Here is a 21,723-nt window from a genome sequence, read left to right on the forward strand (position 1 = left end):
TGAATCTCCATATACGTCAAGAAATTTTATTCTCAAGTCGATAGCCTCTTCCAGACCCATAATGCACACTTCATATTCTGCCACGTTGTTCGTACAAGTGAATGTCAATCTTGCAGTAAGTGGAATATGAGAACCTTGAGGAATGACAATGACTGCCCCAATTCCATTACCATAAGCATTAACAACTCCATCAAATATCAAACCCCAATGGGATTCTGGATCTAGCCTTTCACTTGGCAACGATTCATCACAATCTTTTGCTTTCAAGTACATTACATCCTCATCAGGGAAGTCAAATTGAATGGATTGATAGTCGTCAATTGGCTGGTGAGCTAAATGGTCAGCCAAGATACTTCCTTTTATTTCCTTCTGGGTATGGTACTTAATATCGTATTCTGACAACAACATCTGCCAACGAGCAATTCTTCCAGTTAAAGCAGGCTTTTCAAAGATGTACTTGATCAGATCCATTTTGGAGATCAACCAAGTAGTATGATTGAGCATATATTGACGGAGACGACGGGAAGCCCAAGCTAAAACACAATAAGTTTTTTCGAGCATAGAGTACCGAGACTCACAATCTTTGAATTTCTTACTCAAATAGTAAATGACATGCTCCTTTCTTCCAGTTTCATCTTGTTGACCGAGCACACAACCCATGGAATCTTCTAATATGGTCAAATACATAATCAAAGGTATTCCTTCCACCGGAGGAATCAGAATAGGAGGCTCCAACAGGTACTCCTCGATACTATCAAAAACTTTCTGGCAGTCTTCAGTCCACACACAACCTTGATCTTTACGAAGAAGCTTGAAAATTGGCCCACAAGTCGCAGTCATGTGAGATATAAATCAGGAGATGTAATTCAAACGTCTGAGGAATCCTCTGACTTCTTTCTCTGTTATTGGTGCATGCATTTCTTGAATGGCTCTGGCTTTATCAAGGTCTACCTCAATACCTTGCTGGCTGACAATGAAGCCTAGTAGCTTTCCTGAACGGACACCGAAAGTACATTTGTTGGGGTTCAAGAGGAGTTTGTACTTCCTCAGACGTTGGAACAACTTTAATAAATACTCAACATGCTCTTCTTCGGTCTTGGACTTAGCAATCATGTCGTCCACGTAGACCTCAATTTCTTTGTGCATCATGTCATGGAAGAGCGTTGTCATGGCTCGCTGATAGGTTGCACCAGTGTTCTTCAAACCGAAAGGCATTACTCTGTAGCAGAATGTTCCCTAAGGTGTAATAAATGATGTTTTCTCCCTATCTTCGGGCGTCATTCTGATCTGATTGTAACCAGAGAATCCATCCATGAAATAAAATACCTTGAATTTTGCAGTGTTGTCGACCAACATATCAATATGAGGTAAAGGAAAATCATCCTTTGGACTGGCTTTGTTCAAATATCTATAGTCAACACACATTCGAACTTTACCATCATTCTTTGGAATGGGCACTATGTTGGCCAACCATTGAGGATACTCAGATGTAACAAGAAAACTAGCATCAATCTGCTTTTGAACCTCTTCTTTATTTTTGAGAGCCATGTCTGAGCGTGTTCTTCTTAATTTCTGTTTGATCGGTGGACATTCTGATTTCAACGACAAATGATGCTCCACAATATTAGTATCAAGACCTGGCATGTCCTGATAAGACCAAGCAAATACATCTGTATACTCTCTAAGAAGATCTATCATCCTTTTCTTGACATCCGGGACGAGCGATGCCCCAATCTTGACCTCCTTTCTATCTTCTTCGGAACCCAAGTTAATCACTTCTATTGGCTCTTCGTGGGGCTGAATGGCCTTTTCTTCTTGTTCAAGTAGCCAGGATATCTCATATGGAATCTCTTCGTCACTTTCTTCCTCGGCCTCAAATACAAGGGAATAAAAGTTGGGAGAGGGCATAAGGTCATTGCTTTCAATGGGTGTGGCATTGATTAATCTGCACACATGATTTATGCTTGTTTTTTAGGATAAAAATAAATGGAATTTGCATGAATATATTGAAAGTGATTTTTATTTGTTTGTTTTAGGTTACCATTTTTCGAAAGGCAAAAAATAAAACGAAATGGAACACAAAATGAACATTTTTATTAATGATAAGGGGAACTTGAAACAAAGCCCAACAAAATACTCTTTCGTCTTGAGCAGAACGAAAGGAATTTTTTTTAAATGACAATAAAATATTACTTAGAAACATGAACAATCGTAGGAACGTCAACATCTATCCAATTTTGGCAGACCATCCCGTGCGTCACGAAGCTTTATGCATCCTCCTCAGGGTCTTCTTCAATGACAACATTTGTTTCAGATTGAGTAGGATTGATGAATCCTCCACTTCGGAAAGTTTCTTGAATAGGATGAAGAACTGCGTCTTGTTTAGAAAACTTTGAAAATGTAGGTGAGAAGCCAAGGCCTTCACGAAATTTGTTTTTAGGGAGACTCACAACTTGTCCCCATCCACTTGTTGAGCCATCTTCGACTAACTGTCGTGCATCATTGAAGGAACAAAGGGAAGCTCCATTCTCTTGTACATTCTTGTCAGCAACAGATAGAGTTTGAAATTGGGTTCCAATCTCGTCCTGAGCATCAACGGAAGAAAAATACGATAAGTGACTTACAACTAAAGCTTCTTCTCCACATACTGTGACTAGCTTCCCTTTTCTTACAAACTTGAGCCTCTGGTGAAGAGTTGAAGTGACAACCACGACCTCATGGATCCAAGGGCGACCCAACAAAAAACTGTAAGAAGCATGGATATCCATCACTTGAAAGGTGATTTGAAAAGTATGCGGGCCAATGGTCATGGGGAGATCCACTTCTTCGATGACAGTCTTTCTAGAACCGTCAAAAGCTTTGACAATAACCCCACTAGATCTTATAGGAGCTCCTTGAAAAGTCAATCTAGACAAAGTTGATTTTGGAACGACGTTGAGTGAAGAACCTGTGTCCACCAATACACCAGATAGAGAATCAGTAAGGCAATTCATGGAAATATGCAAAGCCATGTTGTGATCCTTGCCTTCTATTGGGAGTTCTTCATGACTGAAGCTCAAATTGTTACAGGCAGTTATGTTGGCGATGATGCTATCAAATTGGTTAATCGTTACATCATGGTCGACATAAGCTTGCTCGAGCACCTTTTGTAGAGCCTCCCTATGAGCCTCATAACTCATCAACAGGGATAAAACATATATTTTGGAAGGGGTTTTTAGGAGCTGATCCACAATTTTGTATTCGCTCTTCTTGATTAATCTCCAAACCTCATCAAATTCGGAATTGATATTAGCCCCACTGGACTCTTCCACAATATCAGGTTTATTGCTCACAGTTGACGCCTCAACTTGCATTTTCTTTCCAACTGAAGCTTCAACATTTCTTGGTGGTACCGTAGTGAATACACACCCGCTTCTTGTGACCCCACTTACATCGGAAATGTTGACGACAAAAGGCATAGAGGGTAGAGAAACCTCCTTCCCATCTTTGATCATGGTAGCTTGGTACTTGTAGGGTACGGCTTTGTCAGATTGGTACGGAGCTGGGCCTGCTAATTAGATAACCAAAGGCGACTTTGCAAAGTTACGACTATCGAATGTGATCTCCAAGGGTTCAGGAATGTTGAACTGAGGGATTATAACATTTACATTGTTCTCGAGGTTTCTGGGATGGACAACGGTGATAGTTCCTGCATCCAACAATCCCTGGATATCCTTCCGCACAAGGGAACATGCATGTGGGTTTATCAAACAAACTTCACAGGTGGTATAATCATGTGATGGGACAAAAGAAAGCCTAAACAAACTTTTGTGCATCTCAATCAAATATCCTCTCATAAATCTCACATCGTAGATTTCGTAATTACCCTGACATCCCTCAACCATATTGACTTGATTGAAGTTCCGATTTTGATCAACTCGGATAAGTCCGTTGTCTATCTCTTTTTTCAAGTCTTCCCTTACAATGCGACAACCACGAAGAGTTGTACGGCAAAGTCCGCAAGCTACATAGTTGTGTGGCGTCATATAGATGAGCTCACCCAACTTAAGGTGCATTTCAATCAAACCTCCCTCTAGATAATGCCCATCATGAACTCTGAAAGTACCAGGACAACCTTCCACCATGTTGATAGAAGCTCCTCCATGTTGAGGTAGTGGATTGACTTGTACATTTGGATTGACATCTCTGAAAGATAGAATTACGCTTTTGATCAATCTTTGGACGCCAAACTTCAAGCCATAACAGTCTTCTAGATTGTGTCTGGGTGCCCCTTGGTGGTAAACACAAAACTGGTCAGCTTTGTACCAATACGGAAGTTTCTCTGGAACAGTGAGAGGAAGTCTAGTTTGAATGTGTTTCTTGTCGACCAAAGATGGGAATAGTTTTGTGTAAGTCATCGGTATTGGATCAAATTGTGGCCTTCTTTGAACTTGGTTATTGTTGTATTGTGGACGGGCCTGTTGTTGAGGCCGTTGTTGCTGTTGCATGGTATTATGTTGAATATACTGAGGTTGTTGTTATGTGAAATGTGGTTGTTGTTGTCGTTGTTGAACCTATGGTTGAGGCTATTGTAAGAACTGTGGTTAGTAGGCTGGAGCTACCGCTGCAATATGTTGTTGTTGATATCTCTGCCTTGGTCTTATGTTTACCACCACACTGATGTCTTGCTCTTTCTTCTTAGGGAACCCAACTCCTAACTTTCTGACCCTGCTAGATGAACCACCATCTTTAACCAATCGTCCCTCACGGACACCTTCTTCGAGACGCATCCCCATATTCACCATGTCAGTGAAGTCACTTGGTGTGCTTGCTATCATTCGTTCATAGTAGAAAGAACTTAGAGTCTTTAAGTAGATCTTAGTCATTTCACTTTCTTCGAGAGGAGGACAAATCTGGGCGGCTACCTCGCGCCATCTTTGTGCATATTCTTTGAAAGTTTCCTTGTCTCTTTGGGATATAGTGTAGCGGCTTTTTCGTTACCTTTAGGTTTATTGACTAAACCAAAAGTCAACATACAATTCGAGTCGCCACCGCACTTTTATTTGTCCAAAGGAATGGCTAAAAAAGCGAACAAAAGCCAAGTAAGAAGTTTTTCAAATCAAAACCTAATAAAAAAGTCAGAGATCTAGGTAAGGGGGTTGGTTATGAAATGGGAAGGTTTTACGCACCCAAAACATCCTTAGTACTCTAAGGGAACCTCTTTTTGCAAATATGTGTTATAGGTTGGTATTTGTGAAAATATTTGTGTAAAAGATTGGAGGGATGAGAAGAGAATAGATTATATTTACAAATTTTATTGCTTGAATGGATGAACCCATTGCCTACGTACCATCACAAAGGAGGATCAAAACCTCGTAGTTCGTGGTAAAAATTTCAAAGGTTGGTGAATTGATTTTAATCAAAAGCCTTAAGGTCTTTTGTTATCAAAGGGAGAAGACTCAACCTAAACCAACAATCCACCATGTGAGGAAGGCTTCAACATGCTAGTGAGGGTTAACCCTATAATAAGCATGGAAGACTTATAATCCAACACTAAGGATGATGTGAGATTTACATCAACCATTATGATAACTCAAACCTATGACTAATGTTTTTTAAAAGGTTTTAACAAGTAGTCATTGGAACCACAAAAACAACTTGAAATGGGTTATATTTACAAGTTAAATTTATTTACGAAATGAGGTCAAAGTTGGATTAAAGCTCATTTACAATGAGTATTTATGAAAAGAGTTTTGAAAAATCAAAGGCTTAAGGCCTAGGTTTTTAATTTGAAATAAAGTCAAAGCTTTGAAAATGATTTTGGCTTGGTTAGAGTGGGGAGAAGAGAGAAGGGCTATTCCTAAAGCATACAAAGACAAGAGGGGAAAGATAACCCTTGGAGTTCCTTTTCTTGGAGTCATATAAAGATGACTCAAAATGCTCCTTTCCTTTGGATTTAGCACACAAACAAGCAATCAATAAATTGAATTCAAGCTCCTAGTATCTCCAATTGGCTTGGCTCTTAACTTGGCTACTCATGAAAATGGTCCTCTTTTCACAATCTTAAGATGAGGTTCCTATCACACAAAAGCACACATCAAAAAGCTCATAACATAATAAAGGGAATGGACAAAGAATAAGTTTAAGGAGAAGTCCTTTGAGGTCAACTTTGAATTTTAGCATTCTAAAGGCATGAGGCCTAGTTGCTCTTCAACAAATTTTGCATTCTAAAGGCATGAGGCCTAGTTGCTCTTGAACTCCTTTAAGCATGGGTAAATCCTAGTTCTAAGTCCTTTCTCCTTTTGCATTTTGGTTCACATCAAAACAAACACAAACAACACAAAATAGCAATATATTTATATACAATAATGGGCTCAAATGAGCAAAAGAAAAAATGGCATAAACATAAAATATGTGCTAAAGTGAGCAAAAATGAAAATCAAGATGAATAATGAGCAAGAAATAAATGACATTAAAAGTAAATGACAAGAATTTAAAAGCTCAAATTAAACTTAGTAGTTAGTAGAGTTATGTTAGCTTGTCATAAGACAATGTAGCGCTATTTTAAGCAATCGTAAGTGGACTAATATAGTAGCCACACCTAACTGAGGCCGGTCAATAAGAATATAGGCAAAGAAAACAAGTTAGAGGTCATGACTAGTAAGCCAAGCTCCACAAACTTGCCATGCCAAACAAAAGGAGAATGACCTTGTATTGACTTTTGGTTATTTGCTTGACCAAGAAGTAACCTATCTTTGACATAAAATAACTCACTTGATCATGGATCAAGTTGAGTTTGGTTTGGACCAAAGAAGGTTAAACTTCTTATTTGTCAAGACCAACCTCAAGACTTTACCTCATTGGCCATTGATGGAAAGAAAGGGATGAAGATGAAAGGGAGGGGGGGGGGGGGGTAAGAAGTCAACAACCAACCCCAATTGATCAAAGTTGAATCAAATCAACCTTGATCAACACCAAACAGATGAGGAATGAAGATAACAAGTCAAGAAGTCAATAATATTATTTTTTTTGGTATTTTTTGAATTCAAAGAAAATACAAATAAAAATAAACAAACAAAGTTGAACCTCAAATTTAATTTAAAACAACTTCAATGAGTCCAATTAAATTCTCATAGGTTCAACATAGTCAAACAAACTTTGACTAATTTTCTCACAAATTTTTAAAGTCAGAAAGTAATTAAAATCAATTAAAAACAATCAAAAATAGGATAATAAGAATTAAAATCTCAAATAATCTCAAAACAAACAAGAAATTGTTGAGACTATTTTTCATTGACTTATCAGGATCCATAGATGCTACGAAAATAGTTTTGTATTTTTTAAAAGTCAGAAATTATTTTAAAATGAATCAAAATCATTAAAAAAAACAAGTAATTCATAAAAAATATCAAATGAAGTCACAAAAATAATTAAAAATCATAATATGAAACTAGATTTTTCAAGAAATTTTTTAGAGTTGGTCTCATATTTTTAATGAATTTTTGAAAATGAAATGAATTAACAGAATATAAAAAGAAAATGAAATAAGCGAAAAAGCCCGAGCCACTAAATCCACTTCCTTAATTGACGTGGCACTAATGCACGACCTGGATCTGAGGATACATGGTACACTCAAGTCAACAGCGAAGCATAATACATTAAAAGAAGTAATTAAAACGGACGCGCACGATTAGATCATGGAGGAGAGATCTAAGGGCCATAAGCATGCACACGTGGTGGTGGTGGAAACCACCGTCTTCTCCGGCCAACCATACAAACTCCGACCAGAATTGCAGAAAAATAAATCTTAATAAAAATGGAAAACAAGGACATGGAAATGAAGCTCGTGTGATGTAGATCATCACTGTACCAATGGATTTCTTTCAATCTTCCTATATTGAGAGAAAGATGAAGGAGAAAATCATGGTGTCCACACGGATTGTTCATGAAATGGCAAATTGAATTCATCAAAAGCTTGCCTCAAGTATGAGGACTTCAGAGAACCACCAAAACACAAGAAAACTACATTGAATTAGGAGTTTCAGATCCAAAAAGTTTGAGTTGATACCTTCAAATTGGTGAGTTTCTGGCCACGAATTCTTCAAGCTCTTTGCTCCTCTTTGATCTCTGGATGTATGGAAGATGATTGGCTAAGGAATCTAGCTTTGAAACTCAGCTAATGTTACTGAATTTCAAGCTCGAAAATCTGGAAAAAAGTTAGTGATTCCTTTGTGTAGCGGGGTATTCGTTACCATTAGAGATATTGACTAAATCCAAGGTAAATCATACAAGTCGAGTCGCCACCGGACTTCTATTTATCCAAAGGAATGGTTAGAAAGCGAACAAAAACCTAAAAGTTTTAACAAAAACTAGTAAAAGAGAAACAAAGATATGGGTAAGGGGGTTGTTATGCAATGGGAAGGTGTTAGGCACCCAAAACATCCTAGGTACTCCTAGGGAGCCTCTTTCATACTTGTTGCAAAGGTTGTTATTTTTGTGAGAAATTTTGTTTGTGCAAACATGGTTGAAGAGATGAGAAGAGAATATACAAGTTATTTACATTTTTTGTGTTTGGATGGATAAACCCATTGCCAACGTACCATCTTATAAAAAGATTAGAATCAAAACCTCGTAGTTTCGGGTAAAAATCTCAAAAACAAGTTGGTGAATTGAATGGTCCAAAAGCCTTAAAGTCTTTTGTTATCAAAGGGAGAAAACTCAACCAAACCACAAATCCACCATGTAAGGATAGCTTCAACATGCTAGTGAGGGGTTAACCCTATAATAAGCATGGAAGACTTATTGTCCATCACTAAGAATATAGGTGAGTATTACATCTACCACAAGGATAACTCAAACCTAATAGCTAAAGGTTATAGAAAATTTGGTTTTTTGATTAAGAAAGTGGTCATTGGAACCACAAAAAGACATTTGAATGGGTTATATTTACCAACTAGAAGTATATACAAAAATGGTCAAAGTTGACTTACAAGTTCAATTCAAAATAAGTGTTATGAAAAGAGAGTTTGAAAATCAAAAGCATAAGGCTTAGGTTTCTAATGTTTAAAAAAAACAATGGTTAAATGTTTGCACAAAGAGTTTTGGCTTAGGTTAGAGTCAGAGAAGAAGAAGAAGGGCTAAGTCCTAAGTAAAACAAAAAGAGAAGGATGAAGAATCAAAACCACACAAGGAGTTCCTCCCTTGAGATCATATTGATGATCCAAGTAGCTCCCATCCTTTGGAATAAGCAACCACAAAGCATAAGCAATCAAATAAGTCTCTTAAGAGATCCTCAATGTATCTTGTATCTTCCACTTGGATGATCATGGAAATGGTCCTCCAATTAAGCTCAAATGGAAACTCCTAGCACAAAAGAACACACATCAAAAGTTCCATGAAGCAAAACAAGAATGGACAAGAGTGCGTTTAGAGATTTGGGTCTTCTCATCCATCTTCACCATTAAGATCCTTTTACTCCAATTTTGCATAAGGAAGGTCCTAGAATCTAAGTCCAATTCTCCATTTCTTTGCATAGGGGAAGTCCTAGAAACTAAGTCCATTTCTTTGCATTTGGTCCATAACAATCAAAACAAAAACACAAGCACAATAATATATATACAATTATGTGCTAAAGTGAGCAAAAGGCAAATGGCATTAACATAAACATGTGCTCAAGTGAGAAAAGAGAAAAGCAAATGGATAATATGTGCAAGAATACTAAATTGCATAAAAGTAAATTGCATAAAGTAAATGTTAATTGTCAATGGTTAGTGTTAGTAGTTAGTGTGCCATAAGGCAAATTTAGCGCTATGTTAAGCAATCGTAATTGGACTTATGTAGAAGTCACAACTATCTGAGGCCGGTCAATAATAATGTAGGCAACAAACACAAGTTAGGAGTCTTGATTAGTGAACCAAGTCCCAATAACTTGCCATGCAAAAAAGAGAAGAGAAATGATCTTGTATTGGTTTAAGCCTTTTGCATGATTTAGAAGACAACCTATCCTTAATGCAAAGCCATTCACTTGATCAATTGATAAAGATGAATTAGATTTGAATCAAGGAAGATTAAATCTCCATAACCAATGCTAACTTATCAACCTTCAACTCATTGATCAAAAAGAAAATAAGAAGGAGAAGAAGAAGGAGATGGATAAGAGAAATGGAAATGGCAAAATTAAAGCGCATTAAATGAAGTACAATGTACCAATCCTCATATGTTGACCAATAACATTGAAAGTCAAGGTCAAACAATCAAAAACAGAAGTGAGATGAAGATTGGAAATCAAGAAATGAATAAAATATTTTTGGCATTTTTTTATATTTAAAATTAAACTTGAATTAAAAAGAATGGAAAGGTCAAACTTCAAAATCACTTCAAATTAACCTTGAAAGGTCCAAGTAATTTATCCTAAGTTCAACAAGGTCAAACAAAGTTTGACAAAAAAATTCAGCATTTTTAAAAGTCAGAAACTATTTTTTAATCAATTAAAAATGAATAAAAATAACCTAATTGAACTAAATTCTCAAATAAATCTCAAATCAATTTGAAAATTGATGAGAATATTTTTCATAGATCCATCATCATTCAAATAGGTTAGGAAAATATTTTTGTATTTTTTGAATATCAAAAACTATTTAAAATGAATTAAAAATAACCAGAAAAGAGAAAATTCACAAAAAATATCAAATGACAAAATAAAAAATATTAAAAATCAGAAATAGAAACTAGAAATTATTTGGGAAATAATGCAATTGGTCCCATAATTTTTGGATTAAAAATGAAAGAGATATTGATTTTTGAAATAAAAAGGAATTTAAGAAAATAAAAACAGAAATTAGAAATTGGAAAAAACGAGAGCCCTTGGATCTGAGCTCATTAATTGAGCTGGTAGATCCAAGGATCCAGAGGCGCGCGCTCATGGTAATCCACGGTCAATGCAATCACATGGGAAAGAATAAAAAGTCATAACAAGCAATGGTCAGGATTCGATCTGGGAAACACATCCAATGGCCAGAATTCAAACTGGCAACAGGCGGCCACCGGAGCCACCTTCTTCTCCGGTGAGCCTCCAGATTCCAGCCAATTGTGCAGGTTTTCAAACCTTAATGAAAATGCACGATCCTTATACCAAAATGAAGCTGGGGTGATGTACATCACCCCTGTAACCTTGAATCACACTCAAGATTCCTATAAATGGAGAAATCTGAGGTGGAAGATTCAGGTATGCAAAATGCAGATCAAGGAAAAGCAAAATTGAAGCTACCACTAGCTTGCCTCTCAAGTGAGGACTTTAGAAAACATTTTGGCCAAGCAAATAGATCACATAAATGAGAGATTCGAAGAAAATACCAGTTGAAGAGTAAGCTTGATTTCTGGAGAATTGGACTTGATGATGTGCTTGCTTTACCAAAACAGAAGTTCAATGAGATGAATGATGAAGGTTTAGAAGCATTAGATCTGAGAATTCAACTAGATGAAGTTGAATTTCAGATCTGAAAAATTTGAGAAAAATGAAATTGCATCTTTAGTGATGGCTATGGAGAGAATTCTGCAGCATTTCAGGTTGAATCAGGTGTGTGAAATGAATGGAATGAGGTCTCTATTTATAGAGGAAGTGGCAAGGAAAGTGTGATCAATTCGTGTGCATGGCATGTGGAGCTTCATTGCATGAGCTTGCATGATCATGCACAAGGCCCAAAAACAATGTCAAATGAATTCTGAGCATCAGCTAAATGAAATTGGACGTGTGACTTGAAAGGCAATTGCTTATGTACCAAGATTTCAAGTGAATTCCTCATTTGTACCTAAAAATCATCTCTTCGAAAGTCCCAATGAAAAAATCCAAACATGATCATGTGAGTAATGGTTGGAAAGATCTTGATGTAAGGACAATTGTTATGTTGGGCAAAAATCCATTTGAAGTGTGGAAATTTATGAAATTTGAGTTTAAAGTGCAAGGTGCACGACATGTCAAGGCAAGGTTTCTAAAATTGGCCAATTTTCAAGCCCCTTTGTTTTGATGATGCAAGCCTCAAATGGACTTAAATTGTAGATCTTTTCAAGACAATTAAAATGGACTTAAATTTTGCATCATTTGGATTTTTGATGAAAGAGTTATGTGCACTTGAAGTTGGACTTTTTTGCCTTTTAATGCATTTGGTCAAAAAGGACCTATAATGTCTTGCATTATCACATGTATTTCCTTTGAGATTTTGAAATTTTATTCAACATAACATTTGAAGTAGACATCTTAATATTTCCAACGCATTTGATCCCATCTCAAAATCATAAAAAATGAATGAGTTGTGTCCTTGAGAAGTTGACCCAAAATTAGGGTTTCAGTCAAAATGACCTATAATGTATTGGAATGACAGATGGCCTTCCAAGCTTCAAATGAATTTTTGATGAACATGAAAGTTGTTCATATTGTCCTTAAGAACATTTTTTCTTTTGGAACCATCTCCATTTGACCAACACATAAAAAGTTAGGTCTCAGTGCATTTCAAAATAGTCAAATGAATTGACTGATCAACTTCTCAAGTCCACAACCCATATCTTGATGAACTGATGATTGAGGATACTCAAATAAGTTCAAATATGCATGAAATGAAGATTTAAAGAACTTACCTTGATTATATTTGACCATGGGCTGAGGTTGCTTCATGAGCAAGGCATTGTGATGCACAGATGAATTAGGGTTTTCTTGAAGAACAAGACCTCAAGCCCTTTGACTTGCTTTGATTAAAATGATGCATTGAGGTACTAGGGAGGCATATTTGATGGATGAGAGCTTTGGGAACCATTACCATGCTTGTTTTCATCTCCTCTTGACCATGTCTTTGTACCAATGATCTCCTAGAAGCTTTGGACCTTGTGATTGCTCAAGCTACAGACAAAAGATGTTAGTGACATATTTTTGTGCTTTTGGTTAGTAAATAAAATGAGAAAAGAAATAATATACAATTCAAGCATGCTTGGTGATCTCAAACCACTCACAGGAGATCCCACCCAAAGGCAAAGGGAACCAAGATGCTAATGATCCTTGAGGCAATGCAAGTGCAATGTTATGATGCCATGAGGGATCTTAGGGACAAAATTGGGGTCTTACACTTTGGTGAGGGTTATGATCTCAGTTCTGCAACATGTGGGATCTCCAAAAGGTTGTGAAATGAAGCTCATGAAGCCTCTATTTATAACTGAATGCAGCTGATCATCACACTTTGCTCATGTGCATGGGATTTGAATTTTTGAGTGCATGGGCCTTTGTGGACGTGTGAGAGGCCCATGGATGGCTGAAGAAGCTTGCTGAGTTGACATGAAAGGCATTTGGTCATGCACATTGGAATGAAGAATGCTTGCAATTCAAGTTTTAGCATAAAATATCAAAAATCCACATAACTGAAAAGAAATTCGAAACTAAAAAATGGTAGACCCCAAGGACTATTGTGAGTAATGGTTGGAAAGCTCTTGAAATAAGGAACAAAATTCATGTTGGGAAAAAATAATTTGGCATGTTCAAATTGATCAAAATTGGCCTGGAAAATTCAAGTATAAAACATATTCAAATCACTTTGAAAAATTAACCCAAAAGCAAGCTTAATCAAACCCCTTTGTCCTCATGATACAAGCTTCAAATGAAAAAATCTCCAACATCAAATTTGTATATCGTTTCAAGAGGGTCAATATAGACTCAAAGTTTGCATCATTTAGATTTTCTATGACAAAGTTATGGGCATTTGAAGTTGGATACTTTTTCAAATTCAATGAATTAGGTCCAAGATGACCTATAATGTTTTGTAATATCACATGTATTTCCTTTAGGATTATGAAATTTTGTCCATCATAACATTTGAAGTAGACATGTCAAGATTTCCAATGCCTTTGGTCTCACCTTAAAATCATAACAATTAAGGAAGTTATGCCCTTGGGAAGTTGACCCAAAATTAGGGTTTCAATCAAAATGACCTATAATGTTTTGAAATGAATGATGACCTTCCAAGTTTCAAATAGATTTTTGATGAACATAAAAGTTGTTCATATGGTTCTTAGAAACATGTTTTATTTTGGGGTCATCTTCATTTGACAAACAAATCAAAAGATCATAGCTCATTAAACTTCAGCCTAGTCAGATGACTTGACTGGTCACCTTTTCAAGGTCAAACTTCCAATCTTGATGAACAAATGATTGAGGGGCCTCAAATAGGCTCATATATGCATAAAATGATAAATGAAATAACTTACCTTAATTAAATTTGATCAAAGGTTGAGATTGCTTCATGGGCAAGGCATAATCAAAGCATAGTGAAATTAGGGTTTCCTTGGGAAACAATCTTCAAGCCCTTTGGGTTATCTTGATCAAATTGGCAAATTGAGATACTTGGGAGACATATATGATGATTAGGAACTTTGTGGACCATTTTCATGCTTTTTTCTCATCTTCATCTAGCCATTGCATTGGGCTGAGGAGCCTCCTAGGAGCATTGTGGAGCACATGATCACTTGAGCTTCAAAACAAAAAGAGTTAGTGACATATTTTTGTGCTTTTGGTTAGTAATAAAATAAGAAAAGTAATAACATACAATACAAGCATGCTTGGTGATCTCAAACCACTCAAACAAGTCCCAACCCTAGGGTTAAGGAGCCAAACATGCTATGATCCTTGAGACAATGCACTTGTGAAATAACATGATGCCATGAGGGATCTTAGGGTCAAAATTAGGGTCTTATAGATGCCCCTATTTAAGGTCGTTCTAGTCGGAGAGATGAAGGTTAAAATTTTCGTCTCGACGAGATAAAATGAGCTTAAATAATAGCAAACGGACGAATTTTGGTCCCTAAGAGACCTCATGATGCAAATGTATGCATGCAAAATAAAATCTTCATGGTGAATGATTGCCACAAAGGAAAATAAATCGGGATAAACTGAAGATCCATAGGAGTAACACACTCACTAGGGAGACAGAGACTCTGAGGGAAATAAGGTAAAAATGCGTGAGCAGGTCATGACTTGAAAACTTGTTGGGAGACACGAAGGGGTTCCACGAAAATAAATCGATGGAAAGACTCGAGCTGATGCAAAGATGCATGTATTAGGGAATATTCCAATACAACAAAACTATCCACAAAGGATACATCGGATAAAAAATCCGGACTCAGACGGGGATGTCCACAAAGGACTCAGCTGAGGAAGAAACAACGAGATATTATCGGTTACTGGGTAATAAACTCAAAGAGAGACATGTTATCGAAACACCGGTTACTGGGTGAGAGAATAGCACGCTCAGGGAGAAAGAATATCTAAGACCGGTATAAGGGTGAAAGATATCAATCATCCGAAATATCTGAGGAGGACCCAAAAGGCACATCTCAACTCAGGAAAATCTGACTCCACAGGGGACAAAAAGTCATAATAGGGAGCAGAAAGAAGGAACACCAGGGATACCGGTTATTGGGTATATAATAGGTGACCAACCAGACATGAATTGGGAACATATCCAAGACACTCATCATCCGAAAGGAGGGCTGAAAAAGCAAACTCGACTTACAAGATGGACATTCGATTCCACAAAGAAATATGAATCTTACTCGACTGGGGAATAAAAAGACTTCGACTGAAGAGCGCATGAGATATATCATCTACTACCGTTATATGGGTAAAAACGTAGATAACATACTCGCATGGAAGAATATCCGCAACCGATTACTGGGTTAATAAAGGATAAATTGACCGAAAAGAAAGGACATCGGGATACCGGTTACTGGATATAAAATGATGACCAATCAGAAGGAGAAATAATCATCACCAAACAAGGGTAAATGAAAGATGACTCGCTAGGGACGAATTTCCTGACAAAAGCAATTATCCAAGAGATATATCACCGGTTACTGGGTGGTATACTAAAAAACGAAGGAATATCAATACCGAATACTGGGTAAAGATAACCAACAAAGAGGGGATTACATCTACCGATTACTGGGTAGAAAACCACAAAAATAGGACTTACAACTATCGGTTATTGGGTAGAAGGCCACAAGATCCGCTAGGGAAAGGATGAACAATTATTGGTTACTGAGCAATTGAACAATTGAACCACAGGGAACTGCAGGGGATACCAAGAAAGGAAATCAATCTAGGAACAAACTAGAAAGACACAATCAAACAAGACTTAACCCGATGAGGATATAACTCAGGGGAGTAATTCCATCTCGATACACATTGGGGAGGAAACTAAAACAATAATCATCCACGAGGACATAACTCAGTGGGGAAGGAAGAAGGAAAGATAGACACTTTTTGCTTATAGGGCTGACTCTATATGGAGAGATCAAACACAAAAATCTGCTTGGGGAAGAACATTTCACCAATAACAGGAGATAGCAAGCAAAGATATATGGGAAAGAATGCAATCATGAATATCTGAATGCTATGATTATGCATGATTTGTGTATAGTTAATGCTGACAAACAAACATATCTAACACAAACAAGTCCAAGAATCACGAACAGACACTCGGCAAACGTCTCGACAAGAAGGGGGAAGCCTACTGGAGAACTCAGCTTGGGAATAACCCGAGAAGGATGAAAATAAATCATCAGGGATATCAAACCCTATCCCAAAGCTACACTCGCTGAGGATACAAAGAGGATGTATTCAGGAGCAGCGAAAGAAGATGATCAAACAAAGAACTCAAACTCTGATGGGGATTATCTTTGGAATAAGAATAAATAAGGGAAGACTTTAACCATAGCTGGGAATAGGAAAAGTTAAAGCTTCTAATTGCAGGAGATAACACTCTGCACAGGAGAAGTCTTCCTGGGGCAAACAATCCTGACATAAGGAAGATGCAGAAAAATCTGTCGGGGAGTTTCCATCAAATCTCTCGGGGACAGGTGGTTTAATAAAAATAAGATCCGCCCGAGAAGAAACTCTATTGGGGAAGCTTATTAAGGAATAATGCGAAACTCCGTAGGGAATAACCACCAATCAGGGGTACATCAATCAAACACTCCCTTCTATCTGCCGGAGAGGAAACTCTGCAAAAAGGGGAATAATAGAAATTTGCTCCACTGGAGAAGGAAATAAACGTCTTCACCATCAGCTCTTAATGCTAGAAGAAATCTTCAGATTCATAGGAGATACCAACATCAAACTCTGATTTGGCAACCCTACTGGGGACAAGCTGCAAATGCTCTTGAGGAAACTACCCTTGTTGGAGAAGTTGGAAATGAATCCTTCATCAACAAGCAACATACCAGGGATACCTATTTTCAAAATAAATGAAAAGGGAAATAAGCCCTTTATCAATTGCACTAGGCAACTTCCTGCTGATGAGACAATTATCTGGAAAGATAGCTCTGCAGGGAACACATGCCTACTCCATTGGAGATTCTTACTCATGCGGGGAAAAGACAACCTTCCTTGTGAGTAGTCAGTCAGGATAGTGAGACAAGGGATATTTAAAGTATACCAACTTTTATCAATCTATAAGGGATTTTAGGTCAGTCCATACAAGGGATGATAACCATACAAATGATAAAACACAAATGTTAGTGTCTGATATAGAGGGATACACATCTCTAAAATATTGAGGCAAAAACTTGGAAAAGAAAGGATCATTCACAGATCAACCATATACCAATCATGGATTGCTAAAACTCCACGGGAGAAACAAGTATGCATACACAAACAAACTACCAGGAAGGCGTTGGATGAAAATCCAACTAGGGGAAGGCAATCTATAAGATAAATCAATCCACTGCCATCAAGGAGAACTTCTCATACCAGACTCTCTGGGAAGCTGATGATGTATTATTCTTTCTGCGCTCTCCGGGGAGACAACTTGAATACTGATGAAGAGGATATAAGAATGCCAGAATATGAACAAATGTCTTACCCTTTGGTGATCATACTATCCTTGGGAAAGTACTGAGGGCATCCCACTTATCCTTTCAGTCATCGTGAATGTTGACTTTGTTTAAAATAGTTTATTTATGAAAACTTTATTTGTTTAAAACAATGATATTCATCAATTAAAACATGCAAACATTTGTTAAATGGAAACAAATAAGAGTGCAAAGAATTGGATAAAGGCTCAAATTAATTTAAGAGAATGGTAGTCCACAAATGGCGAAACTCCATGGATCTTTACAAATTTGAAATTGGTGATATACATGGAAAAAGAGCTACATTGAACATAATGATCGTTTCTCCACCAACTCTGAATCCACTGTATTCGAAACTCCAGTTGATGATGACTGAGCAAGAATCTTTGACAGATGACAGTTGTAGAACAAAGTCTTGTCAGGATGCAGTTACTTTCCAGATCCCTAATTTTTGCCTAGATTGTCCCAGGGTGAGGTACTCAATCTAGCGGGATAACATGAAATCTTGAACTTGCTACACAACTCTTTCATCATCTTATTATTCAAGTTAGATCTATTATCAGTAATGATCTTGTCTGGCACACCATATTGGCATACGAGTTGGTTCTTAATAAACCTCACAACCACCTGCCTGGTCACATTTGCATACGATGCCGCTTCAACCCACTTGGTGAAGTAATCAATGGCTACGAGAATAAAGCGGTGACCGTTTGACGCCTTAGGCTCAACCATGCCAATCATGTCAATTCCCCACATGGAGAAAGGTCATGGTGAGGAAATAACATTCAGAAGTGTCGGGGGAATATGAATCTTGCCGCATAAATCTGACACTTGTGGCATTTCTTCACAAACTTGCAGCAGTCAGACTCCATTGTCAACCAATAGTAGCCTGCTCTCAACAGCTTATTTGCCATGGCATGTCCATTGGAATGAGTACCAAATGAACCCTCATGGACTTCAGTCATCAACAGGTCTTCTTCGTGTCTATCCACGCATATGAGCAGAACCATGTCAAAATTCCTCTTGTAAATCACATCACCATTAAGGTAGAAACTGCAAGATAATCTCCTCAAAGTCTTCTTATCTTTAACAGATGCCCCGGGCGGGTAAGTCTGACTTTGGATAAAGCATTTGATATCATAATACCACGGCTTATCATCTTTTACCTCCTCAACTGCAAACACGTGAACTGGTCTATCCAAGCACATCACAATAATATTTGGGACTTCATTCTAATAATTGACAACAATCATTGAAGCAAGCGTAGCGAGAGCATCCGCCATCTGATTCTCATCTCGAGGAATATGATGGAAGTCAATCTTATTAAAGAAAGTTGAAATCCTCCTCGCATAATCTCTATATGGGATGAGACCAGGCTGATTCTTCTCCCATTCACCCTTAATCTGATTAACAACAAGGGACGAATCGCCATAAACATCAAGATGTTTGATCCTAAGATCAACACATTCTTCCAAACCCATAATAAAAGCCTCATACTCCTCCATATTATTCGTGCAGTTGAATGTTAGCCTTGTTGTAAAAGGAAAATGTGTGCCTTGAGGAGTAATAATCAATGCCCCAATACCATTTTCATACTGATTGACAACGTCATCGAACACCATACCCAATCGGGAACCAGGTTCTGGCCCTTCATCGAGCGTACGCTTATCACAATCTTTCATTTTCAAATACAGAATCTCCTCATCAGGGAAGTCGTATTGTACAAACTGATAATCTTCAATTGGTTAATGCGCCAAATGGTCAGCCAAGATACTACCTTTAATAGCTTTTTGAGCTCGATACTCAATATCATACTCAGATAACAGCATCTACCAACGGGCAATTCTCCCAGTTAAAGCAGGCTTCTCAAAGATATACTTGATCAGATCCATTTTGGATATCAACCATGTTGTATGATTTAACATATACTGGCATAAACGCTTAGCAACCCAAGCCAAAGCACAACATGTCTTCTCAAGCATTGAGTACCGAGACTCACAGTCGGTGAACTTCTTACTCAAGTAGTATATTGCATATTCTTTCTTTCCTGATTCATCTTGCTGACCAAGAACACAACCCATGGAATCATCAAGCACAGTCAAGTACATAATCAACGGTCTCCCTTCAACAGGCGGGGACAGAATCGGAGGCTCGGACAGATACTCTTTGATACTGTCAAAGGCCTTTTGGAAATCCTCGGTCCAATCATGATGCTAATCTTTCTGGAAAAGCTTTAATATAGGTGCACATGTGGAAGTCATGTGGGATATAAATCTCGAAATGTAATTGAAGCGGCCAAGAAAACCTCGGACTTGCTTCTCATTTTTGGGCACAGGCATCTCTTGTATTGCTTTGACCTTAGCAAGATCAACTTCAATACTCCTCTCGCTGACATAAAGCCTAATAACTTGCCGGAACGGACTCCAAATGTACACTTGTTCGGATTCAAGTGGAGTTTGTACTTCGTCAAACGCTGGAAAAGCTTCAACAAGTGTTCTACATGTTCAACTTCCGTTTTCGACTTTGCAATCATATCATCGACATACACCTTGATCTCCTTGTGCATCATGTCATGAAACAAGGTAGTCATAGCATGTTGATACGTGGCTCTGGGGTTCTTCAAACCGAAGGGCATCACTCGATAATAGAGTGTTCCCTAAGGTGTGATGAATATTGTCTTCTCCATATCCTCGGGTGCCATTTTAATCTGATTATAACCGGAAAATTCGTCCATAAATGAAAAGACATTGAATTTAGCCGTATTGTCTACCAACATATCAATGTGTGGTAGAGGAAAATCATCTTTTGGGCTAGCTTTATTCAAGTCACGGTAATCCACACACATTCAGACTTTTCCGTCTTTTTTAGGTACAGGCACAATATTGGCCACCCATTGAGGATATGTAGAAGTCACCAGAAACCCCGCATCAATTTGCTTCTGAACTTCTTCTTTAATCTTCACTGCCATATCAGGATGAGTTCTTCTGAGCTTTTGCTTCACAGGCACACACTCAGGCTTCAACGGAAAGAAATGTTGCACGATATCAGTATCTAGTCCAGACATGTCTTCATACGACTAGGAAAATACGTCGACATATTCTCGTAGCAACTCAATCAACCCCATCTTAACAGACTCTTCAAGGAGTGCCCCAATCTTCACTTCACGAATGCAGTCTTCAGACCCCAAGTTGACTGTTTCCAGATTCTCAAGATGTGGCTGAATGATCTTCTCCTCGTACTCAAGCAGACGGGTAATCTCATCAGGAATCTCTTCAACATCATCTTCTTCTGCCTCAAATACAGGGAACTCAAAGTTGGGAGATGGTGTTGGATCATTATGTTCAATGGGTTTGGTCAACCTGCATAATGATTTTGAGTATAAAAGAGATTTCAGAATTCAAATAAGGCAAATCATTATGCAGATGAAAAGATTGATTTTATTCTTTTTTAGGGTTTTATGGTGATCACCAATTTCATGTGAAAAGCAAAAAATGAAAAGTAATTTGAAAAACAAACATTTAACATGCGATTATTGAATGAATATCATTGCATTAATCAATTATGCCAACAATGTCTCCACTTCTTCTTTTGACATGGGAGAAGGGTTTTTAAACAAGAATGAACACATTACGTTGACTTATGGATAACTGTTGGAACATCAACAACGACTCAATTATTGCAGATCCCGTCAGGTATCACAAAGTTGCCGAGGTCTTCCTCTTCATCTTCTTCAATGATGGCAGCAACTTCTTGATCTCCATTGGTGTGGATGAAACCTCCACTCTGAAACAACCCAAGATCATTAGAAACACTGGGAGAATACCCTATACCAGCCCGAGATTTATTATCTTCCATCTT

General features: G+C 37.6%; 1 protein-coding gene across 1 annotated transcript; it reads right to left on the reverse strand.

Annotated features, from left to right (window-relative positions):
* Positions 1 to 2,267: 2,267 nt before the first annotated feature.
* On the reverse strand, positions 2,268 to 3,494 carry LOC127078504 (uncharacterized). Its single transcript, XM_051018950.1, has one exon. The coding sequence runs from the start codon at positions 3,492 to 3,494 to the stop codon at positions 2,268 to 2,270; it is 1,227 nt and encodes a 408-aa protein (XP_050874907.1).
* Positions 3,495 to 21,723: the final 18,229 nt, after the last annotated feature.

The sequence above is a fragment of the Lathyrus oleraceus genome, chromosome 5 (genome assembly GCF_024323335.1).
Source record: "Lathyrus oleraceus cultivar Zhongwan6 chromosome 5, CAAS_Psat_ZW6_1.0, whole genome shotgun sequence".
Taxonomy (NCBI): Eukaryota; Viridiplantae; Streptophyta; class Magnoliopsida; order Fabales; family Fabaceae; genus Lathyrus; species Lathyrus oleraceus.

Excerpts from the sequence above, each read along its gene's own strand:
- LOC127078504 (XM_051018950.1), bottom strand. The coding sequence starts at position 3,494 with ATGATCAAAGATGGGAAGGAGGTTTCTCTACCCTCTATGCCTTTTGTC.